The sequence below is a fragment of the Bombina bombina genome, chromosome 3 (genome assembly GCF_027579735.1).
Source record: "Bombina bombina isolate aBomBom1 chromosome 3, aBomBom1.pri, whole genome shotgun sequence".
Taxonomy (NCBI): domain Eukaryota; kingdom Metazoa; phylum Chordata; class Amphibia; order Anura; family Bombinatoridae; genus Bombina; species Bombina bombina.
In genome coordinates, this window is record NC_069501.1 from 1066020079 (window position 1) to 1066040783 (window position 20705).

General features: G+C 34.0%; 2 protein-coding genes across 2 annotated transcripts in view; both read left to right on the top strand.

The window, feature by feature from the left end:
- The first annotated feature begins 935 nt into the window (after positions 1-935).
- On the top strand, positions 936-6772 carry LOC128652066 (keratin, type II cytoskeletal cochleal-like). Its single transcript, XM_053705016.1, has 7 exons — positions 936-1349; positions 3630-3838; positions 4459-4519; positions 4603-4698; positions 4833-4997; positions 5121-5246; positions 6548-6772. Exons 1-7 carry the CDS (start codon positions 936-938, stop codon positions 6770-6772), a joined length of 1296 nt encoding a protein of 431 aa, XP_053560991.1.
- A 1309-nt stretch (positions 6773-8081) lies between these two features.
- LOC128652619 (keratin, type II cytoskeletal cochleal-like) overlaps positions 8082-20705 on the top strand; it is a 64218-nt gene continuing 51594 nt past the window's right edge. The window contains exons 1-3 of the mRNA XM_053705551.1: positions 8082-8269; positions 16556-16934; positions 17936-18144. Coding sequence (XP_053561526.1) covers positions 8082-8269; positions 16556-16934; positions 17936-18144 — 776 coding nt within the window. The remainder of the gene's footprint in view (positions 8270-16555; positions 16935-17935; positions 18145-20705) is intronic.

Sequence of the window (20705 nt, forward strand, 5' to 3'; positions counted from 1 at the left end):
AAGAGGAATCTCTTGTTTTCAAAAGATGTAGATCTTAACAAACTTCTAATAATGATTTTTGTAAAAACTTTACTATTTTAGGAACTAGCATATTATAAGATAGTAATCCTTTATAGTGTGAAAAAGCAAACCAGTGAAAAATGTAAGAACTGAAATTGAGAAAATCATCAAAATACACATTTTCAATAGACAATAAGAAGAAAACTGAGTTATGGTTGTTGCAGATTCATGTACCATTTTACTGAAATAACATATTGGATGGTTAGGCTCATTAGGAACATCAACGTATGTGATACAATGTGCTGGCATATTGGTGCATTCATAGCTTATAAACGTGGCTGAGCAATGACAGATCTCATAAAATCTTATTTATGCATTAACCCCTTGGTTTACAGTAAAGGCTGCTATCTACTGTGTTGCTATAATTTTTTCAGCCTAGAGGTTAATAGTCACTGTTGGGACTACTAATTATTATATGCATATTCTTCCTCTGAGCATTCTACCTGTTTTATGAAAGGGAAAAGCATACTTTCTTTACACAGAATGCTAATAAAAATTGCACAGAACAAAATATTCTTTATAATAAATCAGTCATTTCATTTTGAACAACAATAAAATTCCATATTGTAAACATGAAAAAAGCTTAGTAGACAAGCAAATAATCCCTCATTTAAAGATCTTATGTAGTCATATAACAGTTACAGCATTGAGACAGTTTACTGTAACTGTTTTATATTTATGGTAGCCAGTAATAAATAAATTATAGATTGTATAGTATAGGTGTGTTGGTGCTTTGGTTTTTATAAAAGCTAACTATAAACATGTCTAATAGCAACCACTTCATGTATAAAAGCAGCAGTACTTGCTCTCAGTGCTTCATCAAGCACTTACAAAAACTGTTCTTCTTGGTATCTTAATTTCTCAGGAGCAACATCATGCCTCACCAATCAACCCACCACAGCTCTGGCCTCAGGCACTTCAGCTCCTGCTCTGTTTCTTTACCTAAACATGTGAGCACCCACAGCATTTCCTCATACTCACCAAAACATGGTGGATCTTCCCACAAGGCAGTGCATTGCTTTAGCAGTAAAAGCGCCTACAGTCTTGGATCGAAAGGACACAAGATCTCAGTAGGTAAAGGTTGTCATGGATCTGGGTATGGTTTTGGAGGATCTGGTTATGGATTTGGGGGATCATCTTGTGCAGGAGGTATCACCTCTGTTACTGTGAACCAAGGTCTTCTGGCACCTCTCAACTTGGAGATTGACCCAACCATCCAGAGAGTAAGGACTGAAGAAAGGAATCAAATAAGAGGGCTCAACAACAAATTTGCTTCTTTCATTGACAAAGTAAGATAATTTTACTGCACAGCGAAATTTGTTGACATAGTGTGTTGTACAAAAGGTATTCCTGAATAAAAATAAATAGGGTGAAAAAGTATTATCCTATATGCACTAATCTTAAGAAGAAATGTATTTTGCAAGTATTATGTGGGTTATTTTTCAGTCTATAGCTATTTATTTATCCTAAAGCAGTGGGTGAATGTGGCCACAGAACCATAACAAAGACACAACAACTTATTGTTAAATTAATTGTAACAGACAAAAATGTTACACATACTATGTAAAGCATGTCTGATCTATTCAATAGATGTCTTTGATGTATAATCACAGTGATACAAGTTGGAATTGAAAGAAAGCCATAGACAAACCAGAATTTCTTCAAAATTAATTGTTAATGTTGCACATCTATAAAATTCCCTTCAGCTGGGCAAAGTGTTAATATATATACTATATATATATATATATATATATATATATATATATATATATATATATATATATATATATATATATATATATATATATATATATATACATGCAGACATGTAGAGACCTGGACACATCCTTTGGAAAAAAAAAATTAAACATAAACATAAAACCTATTTTGTAAACATAAACATAAATTAAATATCTTGTTAGAATGTTGCTAGGGTAGAAACATTATACATTATGTTCATTGTACACTGGAGAGATACTTATGTGAAACATGGGGTTTTATTTAAAGAGAATTTGTTTATGCTCAGATACTCTTACCCTTGGTAATCCTCAAATAGTGTTAGTTTGAGTCCAAGGGAGGATCCTGTTAACAACAGAACTTTTTTGCTTATAACTTTACATTGTAGCTTTGCTGATGATTTCTTAATTATTTCTTATTGTTGGCAGGGATAGTCTCATTGTTATTTATGTTGCTATTAAAAATTATATTTTAAAACACCACTAAATTCTGTAGTGCTAGGTACATGAGCAGGGGTACACAATAATTCTAATTCAAGGTAAAAAGAAAGCACATATACATAAAACAGACTACACAGATTAGAAGGTTTTATAATCTACAGGATTTATTCACCCAATCGTGTTGTATTCGCTTGCCAAGATAAAGAACATTGACAAGATAAAAACCTCAAATTCCCTTTTAATAGAAAATAAAACGTGAAAAAAACAACCTAAACGTATATTTACAGATACAGATTTTCAATAGTAAATGCTCTGTTTTAAACTATTGAATCATCTCACGTGGGGCCCAATTATCAAAAACTCACCTTAAAGGGACATACAACCCAAAAAAAAATGTCTTTCATGAATTCCATTTTACTTCTATTATCTAATGTTATATGTTTTCTTTTTATCCTTTGTTGAAAAGCAGGAAGGTAAGTTCAGGTGTGTGCACTTGTCTGCAGCACTAGCATTAGCATGAGCACTAGAAGACAGTAGCATTTCCTGTCATGTAGTGCTCCAGACATGTGCACCGCTACCTATCTAGATATCCCTTCAACAAAGAATAACATGAGAACAAAATAAATGTGATAATAGTAGTAAATTTGAAACTTTTTTTAAAACCATATTCTCTATTTGAATAATGAAAGAAATGTTTTGGGTCACATGCCCCTTTAATGGAAAGAAACCAGGGAAAAAAAACAACAACAAAAAACTTTTCTTTGTTTATCTTTGCGCATTATAGCGTATTTCATGCGACTCTCACATTCAGCAACCAATTTAGCAAGACAAACATTTCTCAAGCTAAAATGTGACTCTCTAAATTTGAAGAACATTGAAGTCCTGATGAGACTTCTTAGATAATCTCACAAGACCAGAATTTTAGGGAATCAGGCTCCTGGTATGATGAGAGATATTAGTGATTCCAGTAGAAAGAATATGATCTTAGTGAACAACTTGATTTCTTACAAGGGAATCAGTATATTAGTTTAAATAATGTTTATTATTGTATATATTATTGAACCAGATATTCTCTCCAAGCTCAGTTTGTGTACCAAAAAAGCTGGGCAAGTAGAATCTCTTGTTCTCACTCAAACCTTAAACATTTAAAGTAATACATAAATGCAACAATTACATTTATGAATTACTGTACAAGGTGTTTACTGTCCCTTTAAATTTACAACTTGCATCTTATCATTTTTTTTTATGCTTAAAGGGCCAGTTCGACTAGTGCTGCTTACTGAATCAGTGTCAGTTTCTGCTCAAGACCAACAGTGGTCTTGCTAGTGACTGGCCCATGTAATTTTATCACTATAATAGCTCTTTCACTGTTATTTTTCTACTTGTTATTAGGTGCGCTTTTTGGAACAACAGAACAAAATGCTAGAGGCTAAATGGGGTGTTTTACAAGATCAAAACACTGCAAGATTCCAGACTGAACCACTATTTGATGCTTTTATCAACAACCTCAGGAGACAACTGGATAATCTGAGCTGTGAGACAGCTCGTCTTGATGCAGAGAGAAACAATATGGAGGAATCAGTGGAAGATTTAAGAAGAAGGTATGCTATGAGTTATTACTGCATTTAGATAAAACATTTTTTTTATATATTCTATTGACATGAGATGACTAGCTAAAATATTCAGCAGGGTGCCCCAAGCCCAAAATTAGGGTGTTACAAAAAATTAGGGCCAAGAGGGGGAAATGTATGCACAATTGATGAACATATGCAATAAGAGAGTTAAGCATTTAACAATACTTTCTGCGTTATATCGTATACAAATTATATTCATTAAAAATAATCATACTCGCATATATTATCATGTATTGGGCAAACCATAACATCTCTTAATCTTAAATCATTTTTAACCTTAAATCTTGTCATGCAACCCCTAGACAAGTAGGGATCAATAATTTGCAATACACTTGGGTAGCACAAGAATGGGAAAGTCTCATGCTATATTACCACTGATTTATCATTTTCATTAGATAACTATAGTTTCATTTGTATCTTGTTTTACATCAGTGAAGCTCTTAGGTGTGTTTAACAGACATATAAATAATACACCATGGATGTCAGCTATATTACAAAATTGATCACATGTATTATAAAGTAAAACAGGTTGAAAGCCATACAAACAAATGATAAACTATTTTTTTATTATTATTATTATTTGTCAGATACGAAGAAGAAGCAAACAGTCGCACAGCTGCCGAGAATGAATTTGCTGGACTAAAGAGAGTAAAGCAATATATTTTTTTTAAATATGATCTAAGAATAATAAATAATAATGTTTTTTTAAGGTTTTCTTCATATGTTAATAGGATGTTGATGCTGCATTTATGAACAAAGCTGAGCTGCAAGCTAAGGCTGACTCCCTGAGTGATGAGATCAACTTCCTGCGGGCCCTGTTTGATGCTGTAAATATGTTTATATAGTTTCATTTTTTAAACATTTCTCATTGTATTCGCATTAAGAGACATAAAATTTGATACATTCATTTTCTTCCTGATGTGTCTTTTTAATCACAGAATTTATTGTTTGCATTATGTAGGAAATTGCTCAGCTCCAGGCCCAGATCTCAGACACATCAGTGGTGGTTTCCATGGATAACAGCAGAGACCTGGACCTGGACGGTATTATTGGTGAGGTCAGAGCTCAGTATGAGGAGATCGCTAACAGGAGCAGAGCTGAGGCTGAGGCCTTGTACCAGTCAAGGGTGAGACCATCGATAACAAATAAGACAACATGTTTTGGTTTTTACACTCTAAATAAAATAAGGTTTTTCAGAAACTGCACAACTGTGCATAACTGTGCATAACTGTGTCTGTATTATCTGCAGTTTGAGGAGCTTCGCATGACCGCGGGTAGAAATGGCAATGATCTTCAGAACACCAGAAATGAGATTGCTGAGCTCAACCGAACAATTCAGAGACTTAGAGGAGAGGTTGAGAGCGCAAAATCACAGGTAAAACATCAAAACTATATATTATTTTTTATAAATCTCTAAACTTAAAATTATGCCCAGACTTTAGTCTTCAAGTCTAAAGCCACGTTCATACTGATACAACCAACTTCTTAATAAATGTATTTGTATTAATGATATTATTACTCTATGCTCAGTGTGTAACATGAATAGCAATTATTCACAATTTAAACCTTTGTTCCCTCATAGGCATTAAAGGATATAAAACCAAAACATTTTCTTTTGGGATTCAGACAGAGAATACCATTTTTAAAATGTTTCCAATTTACTTCTAGTATTAAATTTGTTTTCCTACCATGATATTCTCTGTTGAAGAAATACCCAGGTACGTGTTGAGCACAACATGGCAGTAAATTGTGTTGCCCTCTAGTGCTCTTGCAGATGGATAACATTCTTGCAAAACTGCTGCCATATAGTGCTCCAGAAATATGCAGTCTCCTGAGCTTACTTCACTACTTTTTAAAAAGAGATACCAAGAGAACAAAGAAAAGTTGAGAATAGAAGTAAATTGGAAAGTTGTGTAAAATCGCAAGCTCTACCTGAATCATGGAAGAATTTTTTTGCGTTTCATATCCCTTCAAAAAATCTGACCCAAGAAAGAAATACTAGAATTTTTTATTTTATTTAAAAAAAATATTCAGTAAAAAATTGTGTATGTTTTTTTCACTTATTAATTTAAATTTTCAACGGTTTTGAGATGAGACAATCATGTAAATAATGAGACAATTATTACTTATTATTTGTATATTATCATTTCTCGATTTATGACAAAAGACTGCTTAATGCCCTTGTTGTGGGAGTTGTATGATTAGTTATGCAATGGAAATGGAAAGAAACACAAATATAAAACAGAGTCTTTGCATATAATCAATTGATACTCAACCTGAAAAAACAAGTTTCTGCATATTTCAACAATGCAAAATCATTTCTGATCTTTACAGAAGCTCTGATGTTAGTGGATTATTTACACTTTATAGATAGTTATTTAGGGTGTCATAAATACACAATATGCAATAATAGATGTTACTTTTCTTAGGGGTGTGCATCCGTCTAATCGGGCAGCAAACAAATGCAAACTATGGTGACCGCCAGCAGCAATCGGCATCTTATAAAAGTGCAACGTACTAACATCTGGATTTGCACAGAACTTAGTGTGTTGCTAGAAGAAATCCAGCTCTGAGAATAGCCAAATGCTGTTTGCGGCTGCCATATTCGCCATTCATTTGCTGCTCAATAAGAGGAATGCGCTAAGTTTTCAACTTTTCTCATTTGTTTTGTCCCAGCGTGCTGCACTCGAGGCAGCAATAAGTGAGGCTGAGGGCCGGGGAGAGGCGGCTGTCAGAGACGCCAAGAATAAACTGGCAGAGTTGGAGGCTGCTCTGCAGAAAGCTAAGCAGGACATGGCTCGCCAGCTGCGTGAGTACCAGGAGCTGATGAACGTGAAGCTGGCGCTGGATATTGAGATTGCAACTTATAAGAGAATGCTGGAGGGAGAAGAGTGCAGGTGACTATGATATAGATTATTTATTTGATTTCACTTATAGTAAACAAACTGTATTTCTATTTAGTTTCTATCTATCTACTTTAAAAATAAATGCTGAATGTTTGAGAGTGCTCTACATTCACTAATAATTCTGAATATTGGGCAGTAAGTAAAATATCACTGTTTATTATGACAAAAACTGTTTGTGAAAAGTGGTCATAATTTAAATCAGGAGGAAAAGAAATTTAATTTCCAGCAACATAAAGATTTTTCAATGTAAGAGCAATCAAATTGGGGAACTCATTGCTAAGGAGGTAGTGAATGCCAATGCTTTAGATACATTTTAAAATTGAGGAATATAATTGCTTCTGTTAAATGGATCACCTTTTTAATAGGATTAAATTATGCTCAATTGGAGCTTTTATTGTAAACCAGGTAGGATCTCTATAAGATGAGCTTGATGGGTTTCTGTCTTCTTTCAACCTGTTCTACTATGTTACTATGTTATCAATTCTTATGTTTTCCTAAGTAACTGATCATCTAAATTCATGTATTGGAGAGTTTTATGAGGCCTTTGAATTCCAAAAAAAATAAAGCCAGCTTAAGCTTATTATTGTACATGAAAGAGTTTCCTCTTCTATATAAAGCAGTAGTTTCATAAAGATTTAACTCATTTCTCTTTTTGTTACAGACTCTCAACAGAAGGACCAGTTAATATTGGTAAGTGAATTAGTGCATTTCTTGCTTTTTATATAAATCATTATATAGAACCACAAAATTAGACAGGAAATAAAAAAATATCAAAATAAATTACCTTTTTTACCTGATCTCTGCACTTGTCTGTGCATTCATCCTAAAACTTTCTCATTCTGTACTTTAACAACTTTACTTAAAAAAATGATAACAATTTCACTGTTTTATGAGAGCCAAAAATAGTCAAAAGCTATCACCTCTATACTGATAAATTTACTTAAAAGAATGTGTGTTTAATTTACTTTCAAACTTAGAATCACCCTTTCTCTAATTAAAACAGCAAAAGGGCATCAAAACAAACAAAATATATATATATTTTAAACTTTGTTAAACTAGAACCCATCATGACAGAAATCTCAGACCTACAGTGCCTCTAGGGAAAGTAAAAAACATACAATATCCAGAATAAAGTTACATAAAAACAAGCAAAATTATTAATAAAAGTACATTGCAATTTTATTTCACTTTGTATAATTAAACATTAATGGGGAGATAAATTTTAATCTCAAAAAATATTTTACAAAGTAGGTAAGTTTAATAGTAAATTGTGCATGTTTATGATGAATAAATTGACTCACGGTATGAATTCTATTCAGCTGTGCTACACTCCAGCACTGGGGGGAAACACTGTGGCGGAGGATCGTCCTATGGTGGAAGTGGACACCATCGTAAGGGAGGATTCAGCTCAAGCAGTGCAAGAAGCTATAGCCATGTGTCCAAACATAGCTCTGGTCATGGCCACTGTTAATGAAGTGGAAATTTGTCTGAGGTCAAAGGGCTTATTGTTTCTTTCACCTATTAATTACATAGCTTTGGCTCATTAGCTTCTGTAATAGTTTTTGCATGGTGTAGTAATACTATAGTATAGTAATATAATGTTCTAAAAATAATCACAACAAGGCTGGATTTCTGGTTAAGCAAAGTAGGCAATGACCTAGGGGCGTCTTCTTTCAGAGGAACGCTTTCCTGGTTTAGCAAGTGATAAAATTGACATATAATTTCTGTCATATTATGGTTTGTAAACCTGGCTGTGCAGTGCAGCAAGTAGGAATACTGGGGACTGTACTGGCTAAGTTTTAAATGGATATGAAAGTGTACATAGCAACATAGCTGACTTGCGCATAATACATCTAAAATATTTACATTAAAGGGACACTGAACCCAATGTTTTTCTTTCATGATTCAGATAGAGCATGACATTTTAAGCAACTTTCTATTTTTTCCTTTTATCAAATTTTCTTCCTTCTCTTGATATCTTTATTTTAAAAGCAGGAATGTAAATCTTAGCAGCCAGCCCATTTTAGGTTCAGCACCATGGATAGCACTTGCTTATTGGAGAATTACATTTACTCACCAATAAGCAAGCATAACCCAGGTTTTCAACCAAAAATGGGCCGGCTCCTATGCATTACATTCCTGCTTTTTAAATAAAGATAGCAAGAGAACAAAGAATTATTGATAATAGGAGTAAATTAGAAAGTTGCTTATAATTGCATGCTCTATCTGAATCATGAAAGAAATTTTTTTGGTTTTGTGTCCCTTTAAATACTGTTTTAAAAAAACTTACTTCAATATCTAGCTAACACCGAGATCCTCTCCTCTTATATACATCTAGAGTCAAATAGTGAGCATATGAAACAGATGGCCGGTGCATACACACCGTGCACTAGCAGCTTTTTATGCTCTGATATTAGCTATGAATAATAAATATTGGATTAAATACATATTGAAAATCCTTTTTAAATTGTAACATATCAAAACATTTATTTTTGCTAATTATGTTGGGGTCAAATTGCAAATTGAGAAATACATATTAAATGTCCCTTTAAGCAGATACATGTTTGTAAGAAGGCAAAAGTGAGCGCACGTAGTGGTGACTAGGAATGAGCAAACGTTTGGAAAAACGTTTGGAAAAAATGAAATTTTAACACATTTGTTTAGTTGTTTCTAATTTTGAATGTTTGTACAACATTCTAACATTTGTTTAATGTAATAGTATTTCTAATGCCATCTTTAAATTTAATATCTGATTTGAATATTTCTAATTCTAATATTGAATAATTCAGGTTATGAATAAAATTTGAATCAATATATTTTTATAGTATTTCTAATGCTCTCTTTGAATGTAATATCCAAATTATGCAATATTCGAAAAAGAAAAATTCAAATCAATATATTTGTATCTATTATGTATCAATTTACTAATTTCCCTACCACATGAACTATTGAACTTCTTGATAGTATTTGTTAAATCAAATGTTACATTCAACATTATGAATGTGGATATTCGATCAAATTATGAACATTCAAAATGAAAGAAACATTTGAAAACTGGAAATAACATTTGATTACAGAATTTTAATGGCCCAGGACTATACATTCTACTAAGTGAATTGCACTTTCACCACATTTGCCCATCCCTAGTGGTGACATCAATGGGCACAAGTAGTTTGAAAAGTTAGGAATCATCCAAAGTGCCTAGCGAAGTTAGTGACAATCCAGCCCTGCTAGTCAGTGACTTTTTCTTATACTTGAATGTTCTATTTGCATATATTGTACAAATAATATTTGCTGCTTATGCATTTGATTTGCCTCATCAATAAACTTTTAATCACATGATGGTGTCAGCTTTTTGTGCAATAAATTAATTTGAACTGAAACTTGATTATGAAGATAATTATAGAATAAAAGTAAAATGATATGACTTGTTGAAGCATTTATATTAATTCATTACCATATATTATTCATTGTGTTATATATTGAATTGTAATGCAGATATTTAAGTACTCACTTAAAGGGACAGTTTACTCAAAACATTTCCCCGCTTTAATTTGTTCACAATGATCCACTTTATCTGCTGGAGTGTATTCAATTGTTTACAAGTATTTCCATTACCCTTATATTGGCATTTAAAATAAAATTTGCCTGTGGTAGCCCCACCCATTGTGAAAGTTTTTGGCCTCAAGGCCAAGCCAGTAGAATAAATCAAACTCCCAGTGGGTTATAGAAGAGATAAGCTAATAAAATGTTAATTTTTCCATTGTTGTCTCCAAGTATTGGATATTTACAGACAGATATAAGATAAAAAAACAGGTATATTTGCACAATGTGATAAAGTAATGAGATTTGATTATACCTACAAGCTCAACCCATTTTATTAGGTTGTGGCTTCAAAACACAAAATCAGCTAATTCATATACACAAATAAGCCTTAAAAAGCAAATCTCATACATTTTATACTCTGCAGCTGGTAAAAAAAGTAATTGGAAACACATTAAGGGAAAAACAATTTTATAGTATACTGTCCCTTTAAACAAAAAGGAACTTCATAACGTATATTTGCACCCAAATTTGCTTAATTGATCACATCATACATTTCATCATCATCAGTAACAATTGGGCTTTACTAAATTGGCTCTAAACATGTTAGAAAACACTTCAAACTGGTTTTGGTAGTTTTGAATTTAAGGCCATTTAACGTTTATTAACATGTTTCTTTCATATTTTTTCATGATTTTGCACTACAAAAAGCAAGTGGTATTCCACTTCATGAGAAAACGCATACCCTTTGTTTGGGATATCAGAGCTTTTCACACAGCTTTTCTTGAATATTTAACTTTTCTTACATAGCTTACGTTTTGATAAATTAAATCACATACAAATATGATAAATCTTGCTCATATGACATTTTTGTTTTAAACTGGTAAACAAAAACTATGTTCTTCATAATAATTGCTCTGGTGCTTGATTGAAAATGGCTCCCAGTTCCCTCTTTATAGACCGCCTGTAAGCCTCTGTGGGTTTTAAAAACAAAAACAAACAAACATGTCACAGTGTTGTTGGCAGCATTATGGCTTCAAAAGAAAAAGTAGAGCACGGATTAATATTACAAAGTTAAAACATAAGCCTTGATATAAACAAATAAAAGTTACAAGCAGCAACATATCCATAAAAAAGCCACATAGACCCCCGGCTGCACCGGTCTTTATGCATTTCGGCTAAACTGCCTTAATCATAGACCATTGCTTTCAATCCTGTCTTCAGGCATCCCTAACAGGCCAGATTATGAGGATATCTGAACTGGAGCACAGGTGAAATGATCAGCTGATCAGTAATCTTGGTTATTAACCTGCTCTCATCCAAGGCAATCCTGAAAATCTGGCCTGTTGGGGAGGCCTAAGGAAAGGTTTGAAAGCCATTGTCATAGACCAATGCAGCACTTGGGTCTTCATCATCACATAGTTGCCTACACAATTCCTATCACACCTTATTTGGAATCGCTTTGACTAAAGTCAAAATTAAGTGTTCATGATAGTATTTGTAGCTTTGTTATACAATGTTGCAAAACACTGCTGCCATAGAGTACTACTACATAGAGCACACCCCTGAGCACTTATGAGCCTACATCATTTTACTCTTCAATAAAAGATACCAAGAGAATAAACAAATTTGATAACAGAAGTAAATTGGAAAGTTGTTTAAAATTGCATGCTCTATCAGAATAATGAAAGTTTAATTTTGACTTTACTGTCCCTTTAATTATATACATTCATATATCCAATAAACAACTTACAATTTAGCATTGGGCAATATTTAAATAATTTGAGCACTATAGGGACAGATACACAATCCAATATTTACATTTATATAACATCAGTTATACTAGATAGGTGGGAAGAAATATTAGAAGGGGACAGACCAGGTATTAAACTCGAACACAATCGAGAAAATGTGTCTAAATAATGTAGTTAATTTGTCAAAAGTGGATTTAACCACCTCTGAAAAGGAGGTTTTAGGGCTGGGTTTAGGTTTTACCCCCATTGATCATTTTAATCTGTTCAGCACCATTCATGATGTTAACAAATTTATGCGTAAGCTAACTCTGAAACTCTGAAAATAAACTTTTCAGGATCAATGGATGATGCTGGGCAGAATGAGATTGAGCCGAGGGTGTTCCAACTGCAACACATTTAAATCAAGATTCCTTGAACTTTAATGAACAAGGTTTAGTTACTTTACCACCCTTTAAACCAAGTATGAAGAAAAGTTTTATCCAGTGCAGAGTAGGGGTAAATGTATTGATGTATTTCAGCATACAGTTGAACAAAAACTCAAATCTTTATATGATGAGATCTCATGTAAGAGAAGTTAAAGACAATGCTATAAAAACAATTTATCTTTTGAACAGAACCAAGCACTAAAATCCCTAAAGGTCAAATCCAGACATTGTCATTAAAGAATCAGATAAAGACGGTAACGTAGTTGTCAAGGATCTTTTATGTCTCTGAGGCTTTGAGACAGCTTGATGACTCTGAGATTTATATTAAATTATGTTTCAATCCTACTAACAGCTACAAATCCCAAGAAAAAGACATATGGACACTGGGGAAACAAATAGATGTAGTTACTGAATCTCTTTTTGATACATTGTTACCATCTACACATTATACTCCTATTTTTTATTTCCTGTCCAAACTACACAAGGATAGACAGAACTCGCCGGGAAAGGGGGGGGGGGATTCCTTGTTAGAACCACTTTCAGAATTAGTGGATACTTTTTCACAACCCATAGTGATCTTATGAGTTATATTAAAGATTCAACACAAGTGTTTAGGGTAGTGCAGGGTTTGGAATGTAAGAGTACATATAGATTTGTTACATTAGATGTATCATATCTTTATAGCTCTATCTCACACCAGCAGGGTCTGGGGGTCATTGCTTTTTTTCTTGACAATTTCTCTAACTAGTCTGAGGATGTGAAACATTTTTTGATGATCGATATAGAGTTTTTATTGACGCATAATTAATTTTTGATTGAGGAGTGTTGCTAACTCCAGAGGCGTGGAACAGCCATGGGGGCAAAGTTTGCCCTCTCTTATGCCAATCTCTTTATGGGATGGTGGGAGATGCTCTACGTCTATGGAGGTAGCAACCTCTTTAAGGAGCATATTGTGTATTATGGATGACATATAGATGACCTTTTGTTGGTGTTGGATGGAAATGAGGATACTGTAATATCATATGCTGTGTATATATATATATATATATATATATATATATATATATATATATATATATATATATATATATATATATATATATATAGAATATATCAATAAGAATCTGCTGAATTTACAGTTTGTAGGTGATTGCAATATTACATTTTTGGACATTAAATTATCTTCAGGTCCAGCAGCACAACAAGTTGACACATGTCTTTATAGAAAACCTACAGGCGGTAATACCACCCTGAATTATAGGTCATGCCAACTTAAACATGTATTAAAAGCAATCCCCAAAGACCAATATATTATAACACAGAGCATCTGTTCTACTTATTTAGCAAACACGGAACAATGTAGGATACAAGATGAGAGATTGTTGAAAAGAAGTTATCCAGATACATTACTTGATACCACCAAGTCCCTGGTAAATCAAATTCCACGTGAATCTCTGATGGAGTATAAACAGATACAAGAAAGATGGAGAAAACAGTATAATATTGGGAATAAATTGGTATTCAGCACCCCTTAAAGTTTAGAGAATAATACAATTTGCAATTTAATTAAGAAGTGTTTACCCATTCTTATCACTAATCCAACTTTGGAAAAAGTTGCAACTTTCGGTTGCAAATTTGTGGCTAAATAAATTAAAAATAATTGGTAACATGGTAGCACCATATTACCTTCCTGAAAAGAGTGTAAAGACCTGGCTTGTGAGCAGGAAAGGCATCTATAAATGTAAAGTGAATAGATGTGAATAGATGTATGTAGTTATGTTAAGGAGGGAGATACTTTTACCTCGTGTTACTAATAAAGTTTTTCAAATTAGACATAGATTAAATTATAATTCTAATCATGTGATTTATCTTCTTACCTAGAGGGTGCAATATTCAATATGTAGGTAAAAACAAAACGATTATTGAAAGATAGAGCCTTGGAATATATTAGGGATATAGAGAACCCCAATATTTTTACACCAGTGGCTAAACATTTTAAACAATTACTATTATTACAACTATTGATCTTGTTCCAATCCACAAGAGAGGAGGTAATAGGGAGTACAGATTAAACTATAAAGAATCACAATGGATTTTTTACCTTAATACTAGGCACCCTTTGGGTATTAATATGGAGCCGGATGTAAATTTGTTTATTTGAAATATTATCCAAGATTCTGTAGGTATGTTAAATCATATTTAGAAAATAGACTCTCTATAGTTGCCTTAATTCTTTGAATATAATAGGTGTCTTTCTACTATGTGTGTATATACTTGAGAGAAGACATGAAAGGGTTAATGTACACAAATTGTTTTTAATCATATATATCTCTTTAAATAGTGCTTACAGGGAAAGCTGGTATATGTATGTATGTATATATATATATATATATATATATATAGTCTTGGCTTTATAGAAGGTTGATTTATTCTAAAATAAATCATATCCTAAAAAAAACTAATTTTAAAAAAAACCTTTCCTAAAAAAAGATTGCTGTGAAAAGAGCATTTGGAAGGGCATTGCCCAAAAGTGAATAAGCTCTTTTGGAAATAAAAAATACCCTATCCTATCAAAAATTCTAACCTAAAAAGCCTAAGGGAAAAAACCCCATCCTAAAAAAAGCACACCCTGAAATAGTCCTAACTCTTGCTGTTTGGCAAAATATTCGTCGGCGCAAAGGTAACATCACACAGAGGGTGAAATAATAGACATTGTGAGGCCGAATTATGAAAGGTCTTGCGGACCTGATCCGACAGTGCGGATCAGGTCCACAAGACCACGTTGAATGCGGAGAGCAATACGCTCTCCTTATTCAGCAACACTGCCCCCTGCAGTTTCGTGGCCAATCAGCCGCCAGCAGGGAGGTGTCAATCAACCTGATCATATTCGACTGGGTTGAATTGCAGCGATTCCTGTCTGCCTCCTCAGAGCAGACGGACAGGTTTATGGAGCAGCGGTCTTTAGACCTCTGCTTCATAACTGCTGTTTCTGGCGAGTCTGAAGAGTCGCCAGAAACACGGCCCTTCAAGCTCTATACAGAGCTTGATAAATGGGCCTCTGTGTGTTACCATAGTCTTTGTAAGTGGATGGTTTTCATGTTTTTTAACAAATACCCTATTAAAAAAACCAAGTGGCTGTTAAAACACTGTTTAATAAAAGCTGACTTTTGTGAACAATCAAGGCATATCCACTTCTTTATCTCCATGGAGGGAGATTCACTTGAGCTGTTATACTCTGAGCTTGGTCATAAGCTCAGACATATGTGAGTATATTTCCAGTATTGCAGTGATAGCAAATTGCACCAACAGAACTTCACTATTATTTAATTTACTCTATTGGAGGTTGAAAGTCTTCAAACCACATTTTCATCCAATTTGGGACCTTTTAAATATGTTTGGGACTTTTAACACTGAATATATATGCTTTGATAGTGCACTATATAACATTTTTGTTCTTATAAATATAACTCCTATTCATAACCTACAGTCAGAGGATGTTACAGACACAATTAGTGTAGCCCTTGACTTTATGTGACCAGCTGCATATAATTGCAAAGCACAATAAGTAAAATCAGCATAAATAGATTTACGTGTAAACAGGTTCCATGAAAAATATCAAAAATGAGACCGGAAATAAACTATGCTGCTTGATTATAGTATTATTCTTTAATAATCATAATAGCAAATATTTTTATTGTTCTGTAGGATGTTCCATTGTGGGATCATGAAAACTTAAATAAATCTGGTTACCAGGAGAAACAGGAGATAATAAATCCAAGTGACTGTAATAAATATTTTTGCGTCCTTTTTGTATTTATGTTTCTGCATGTAGAAAAATCCTTGTAAAACACAATAGCTTCAAGCATATAAAAACAAATAACAGAAAGTTTACTTGCTTCTATAAGGGCATGCCTAACAGTTTGACAATATATAAAGCAACTGTTGCCTTGCTGATTCATTGTGAAGCTCCAATAAAAGCCTGAACTGATTCAAAGTTGACAAAGAAGAACTTTCCAATCACCTCATAGTGCCTCAATCTGTACATTATGGATCAAGACCTGCACTTAAGAACTTCAGCTCATTATCTGCACATAGCGGGTATACAGGCAAACTATTGGCCACTCATCATGAAGCTCATTGCTTTAACACCAGAAGTCTTTATAATACTGGTTCAAATAGGAAGAACATTTCAGTAGGTAATTTCCAGTGGTTAAAAAAAAGACCATCAGATTATGGTATGGGATATGATGCTGGGAGATTTGTCTATAATTTGGAGGACTCAGTTTGTTCTAGAAGAATAATCCCTGTTACAGTCAACCAAAGTCTATTGAAGCCTATCAACTTGGAGTTTGACCCAAGAATCCAGAGTCTAAGGACAGATGAGAAAGATCAAATCAAGGGTCTTAACAACAAATGTGTTTCTTTCATTGACAAGGTGAGCTTTCTGTTAGTTAAAAAATAAGATGACTTTCAATAAATAGATATTATATTCTTATATTCTAAAAATATATTTCTTTTTAATTTTTAGTTTGAAGGAGCAATCATATAGGGGCCTATCTATCAATCTCTGAATGGAGCTTGATGGCCCGTGTTTCTGGTGAGCCTGCAGGCTCACCAGAAACAGCAGTTATGAAGCAGCGGTCACAAAGACCACTGCTCCATAACCCTGTCCACCTGCTCTGATGAGGCGGACAAGAATCGTCGGAATTCAAAACGATCGAGTACAATCAGGTTGAATGACACCCCCTGCTGGCCGCGAGTCTGCAGGGGGCGGCGTTGCACCAGCAGCTCACAAGAGCTGCTGGTGCAATGCTGAATACGGAGAGCGTATATATTGCTCTCCGCATTCAGCGATGTCTGTCGGACCTGATCCGCACTGTCGGATCAGGTCCGACAGACATTTGTTAAATATGCCTCACAGTTTTTAGAATATTTTAGAAAATGTTATAAGAATACAAAATTATGAAAAGATAGTTAAAAAATGATGTGTATATATGTATATAATTTATAGACTGGTGCCTGAGAAGATACATAAATTCTGATACATATTGTGCATGTGCTTAATTCTCATTCAAACATGAAAGTAGTAGTGCACACCAGTCTACTTCAATGTACACTCTGAGACTGGTCACAGGTGCCTGTCAATGGAAAAGATATATGCAATATAAAATCAGATATTTTTAATATACATATAATGAGAATATTTTAAATGCTTTATGATGGAACTGGACAATCTTTTATTTTCTTTTTAGATTTTTATAATATTTAAATAAAAACTATTTAAATAAAAACTATTGGTGTCAGGTTGAAGCTGCTTATCTCATTTTAATTACCTAATGTACAACTATTCTAGAATCCAAAAAGACATTAATAATATTTTATCTCTAATACTTTTGTTTGTGTTAATTGATTAATCTCTCTGTTTCATTTATTCAGGTGAGATCTTTGGAACAACAAAAAAATATGCTTGAAACCAAGATGACTATATTGCAGAACCAAAATACTGCCCACTATTCAATTGAATCACTTTATAAAGCTTACATTAGGCATCTTGAGAGACAAATTGTAAATATAGCAAATGAGAATAAATATTTAGATTCAGAAAGAAGAAATATTGAAGATATTGCTGAAGCACTGAAACATAAGTAAGCACAAAAACATTGTTGCAGAATGTCTGATGTACTTTGTCTCATATATATTTTAAAAATACTCAAAACATCTCTTATGTTTAATTCTAAGACCTAGCCTATTTTAGATACAATATTTATACTATTATGCTTAAAATATTGTATAAATATCCCCCTTATATCTTTAATAATCATTGATAAACTTTGGAACATTGCATGCTGTCTATTTGATTTTTTTATATTTAAAGAACAGCTCTTTAATTAAATAATCAAATATTTAGGGCCCGATCCGATAAAAATCGTCGCCCGCAAAAGCTGGCGACGCCAATATTTGCGCTGGTTTGGTATCCTATATACGGCGTAACTTAGAAGTTATGCGCGTATATTTCTGGCGTTGCCCGTAGTTTTTTGGGCCATAAACAGGTATACCAAACCAGCGCAGTTTGGTATCCAATATACAGCGTAAGGACTTACGTGGCGAAAATGGAGAAATCTTACTCCAATTTCACCTCGCCACAAAAAGCAGCCGTAAGAAGCCTTACGCTGACTATTGGAGCCCCGTAACTCCCTAAACTACCTGCAAAATAAACCTAACACCTAACGCATGCGCAATGTCTATCTAGCTGTCACCCGCGATCTGCTAAATAAAACCTAACACCTAACGCATGCGCAATGTCTATCTACCTGTCAACCGCGATCCCCAGCCGCAATCCCTAATAAAGTTATTAACCCCTAAACCGCCGCTCCCGGACCCTGCCGCCATCTACATAAACTAACCCCCTACTGTGAGCCCCTAAAACCGCCACCATCTAACTGATCTATCCCCTAATGTGAACCCCTTACACCGCCGCCATCTACCTTATCTATCCCCTAATCTGACCCCTTACACCACCGCCACCTATATAAAAATTATTAACCCCTAATCTAATCCCCCTATACCGCCGCCAACTATTTTAATATTATTAACCCCAATCTAATCCCCCTAAAGTAATAAGATCTATTACCAGCCCTTAAAAGGGCCTTTTGCGGGGCTTTGCCCCAAAGTTAACAACTCTTTTGCCCTATAATCAGCCAATCGGATTGAACTTGAATCTGATTGGCTGATTCAATCAGCCAATCAGATTTTTCTACCTTAATTCCGATTGGCTGATAGAATCCTATCAGCCAATCGGAATTCGACGGACGCCATCTTGGATGACGTCATTTAAAGGTACCTCATTCGTCGTTCAGTCGTCGGCCGGGATGGATGCTCCGCGTCAGCGGAGCGAAGAAACAAGATTGAAGATGCCGCTTGATGGAAGATGCTGCCGGATGGAAGAAGACTTTGCTGCTGCTTGGATAAAGACATTGCCGGGATGAAGACTTCTTCTTTGCCGCTTGGATAAAGACATCGCCGGGATGAAGATTTCTTCTTTGCCGCTTGGATAAAGACATCGCCCGGATCGGATGAGGAGTTCGGCCCGGTTGGGTGAAGACAAGGTAGGGAGATCTTCAGGTGGGTAGTGTTAGGTTTTTTTAAGGGGGGTTTGGGTTAGATTAGGGGTATGTGGGTGGTGGGTTGTAATGTTGGGGGGTGGTATTGTGTGTTTTTTTTTCAGACAAAAGAGCAGTTTTCTTTGGGGCATGCCCCGCAAAAGGCCCTTTTAAGGGCTGGTAAGGTAAAAGAGCTTTGAACTTGTTTAATTTAGAATAGGGTAGGGCATTTTTTTATTTTGGGGGTTTATTATTTTATTAGGGGGCTTAGAATAGGTGTAATTAGCTTAAAAATCTTGTAATCTTTTTTTTATTTTTTGTAATTTAGTGTTTGTTTGTTTTTGTAATTTAGTTTAGTTTATTTAATTGTATTTTTAGATAGATATTTGTAGTTTATTTAATTTATTGATAGTGTAGGTGTATTTGTAACTTAGGTTAGGATTTATTTTACAGGTAATTGGGTAATTATTTTAACTAGGTAGCTATTAAATAGTTAATAACTATTTAATAGCTATTATACCTAGTTAAAATAATTAACAATTTACCTGTAAAATAAATATAAACCCTAAAATAGCTACAATGTAATTATTAATTATATTGTAGCTATTTTAGGGTTTATTTTATAGGTAAGTATTTAGATTTAAATAGGAATATTTTAGTTTATAATATGAATTAGATTTATTTAATAAGAATTTAGTTAGGGGTGTTAGGGTTAGATAGAGTTAATATAGTTAATATATATATAATATAATAATGATATTAACTATATTAACCCTAATATAATTAGGGTTAATATAGTTAATATAGCTGGCGGCGGTGTAGGGGGATTAGATTAGGGGTTAATGTGTTTAATATAGCTGGCGGCAGTGTAGGGGGATTAGAATAGGGGTTAATACATTTATTATAGGTGGCGGCGGTGTAGGGGGATTTAGATTGTAGGCAAAAGAGCTGATTACTTTGTGACAAAGCCCCGCCAAAAGCCCTTTTAAGGGCTGGTAATAGAGCAGTTTTCTTTGGGGTAATGCCACGCAAAAAGCCCTTTTCAGGGCTATTTGTAGGGTTAGACTTAAGTTTAGTGGTAGGGATAGTTTAGTATTTTAGGGGTT

Bases quoted from the DNA above. Each gene is read 5' to 3' on its own strand.
- LOC128652066 (XM_053705016.1), top strand. From the start codon at position 936: ATGCCTCACCAATCAACCCACCACAGCTCTGGCCTCAGGCACTTCAGC. The intron at 1,350-3,629 runs GTAAGATAATTT...ACTTGTTATTAG, and splicing joins TTGCTTCTTTCATTGACAAA to GTGCGCTTTTTGGAACAACA. The intron at 4,998-5,120 runs GTGAGACCATCG...TATTATCTGCAG, and splicing joins AGGCCTTGTACCAGTCAAGG to TTTGAGGAGCTTCGCATGAC.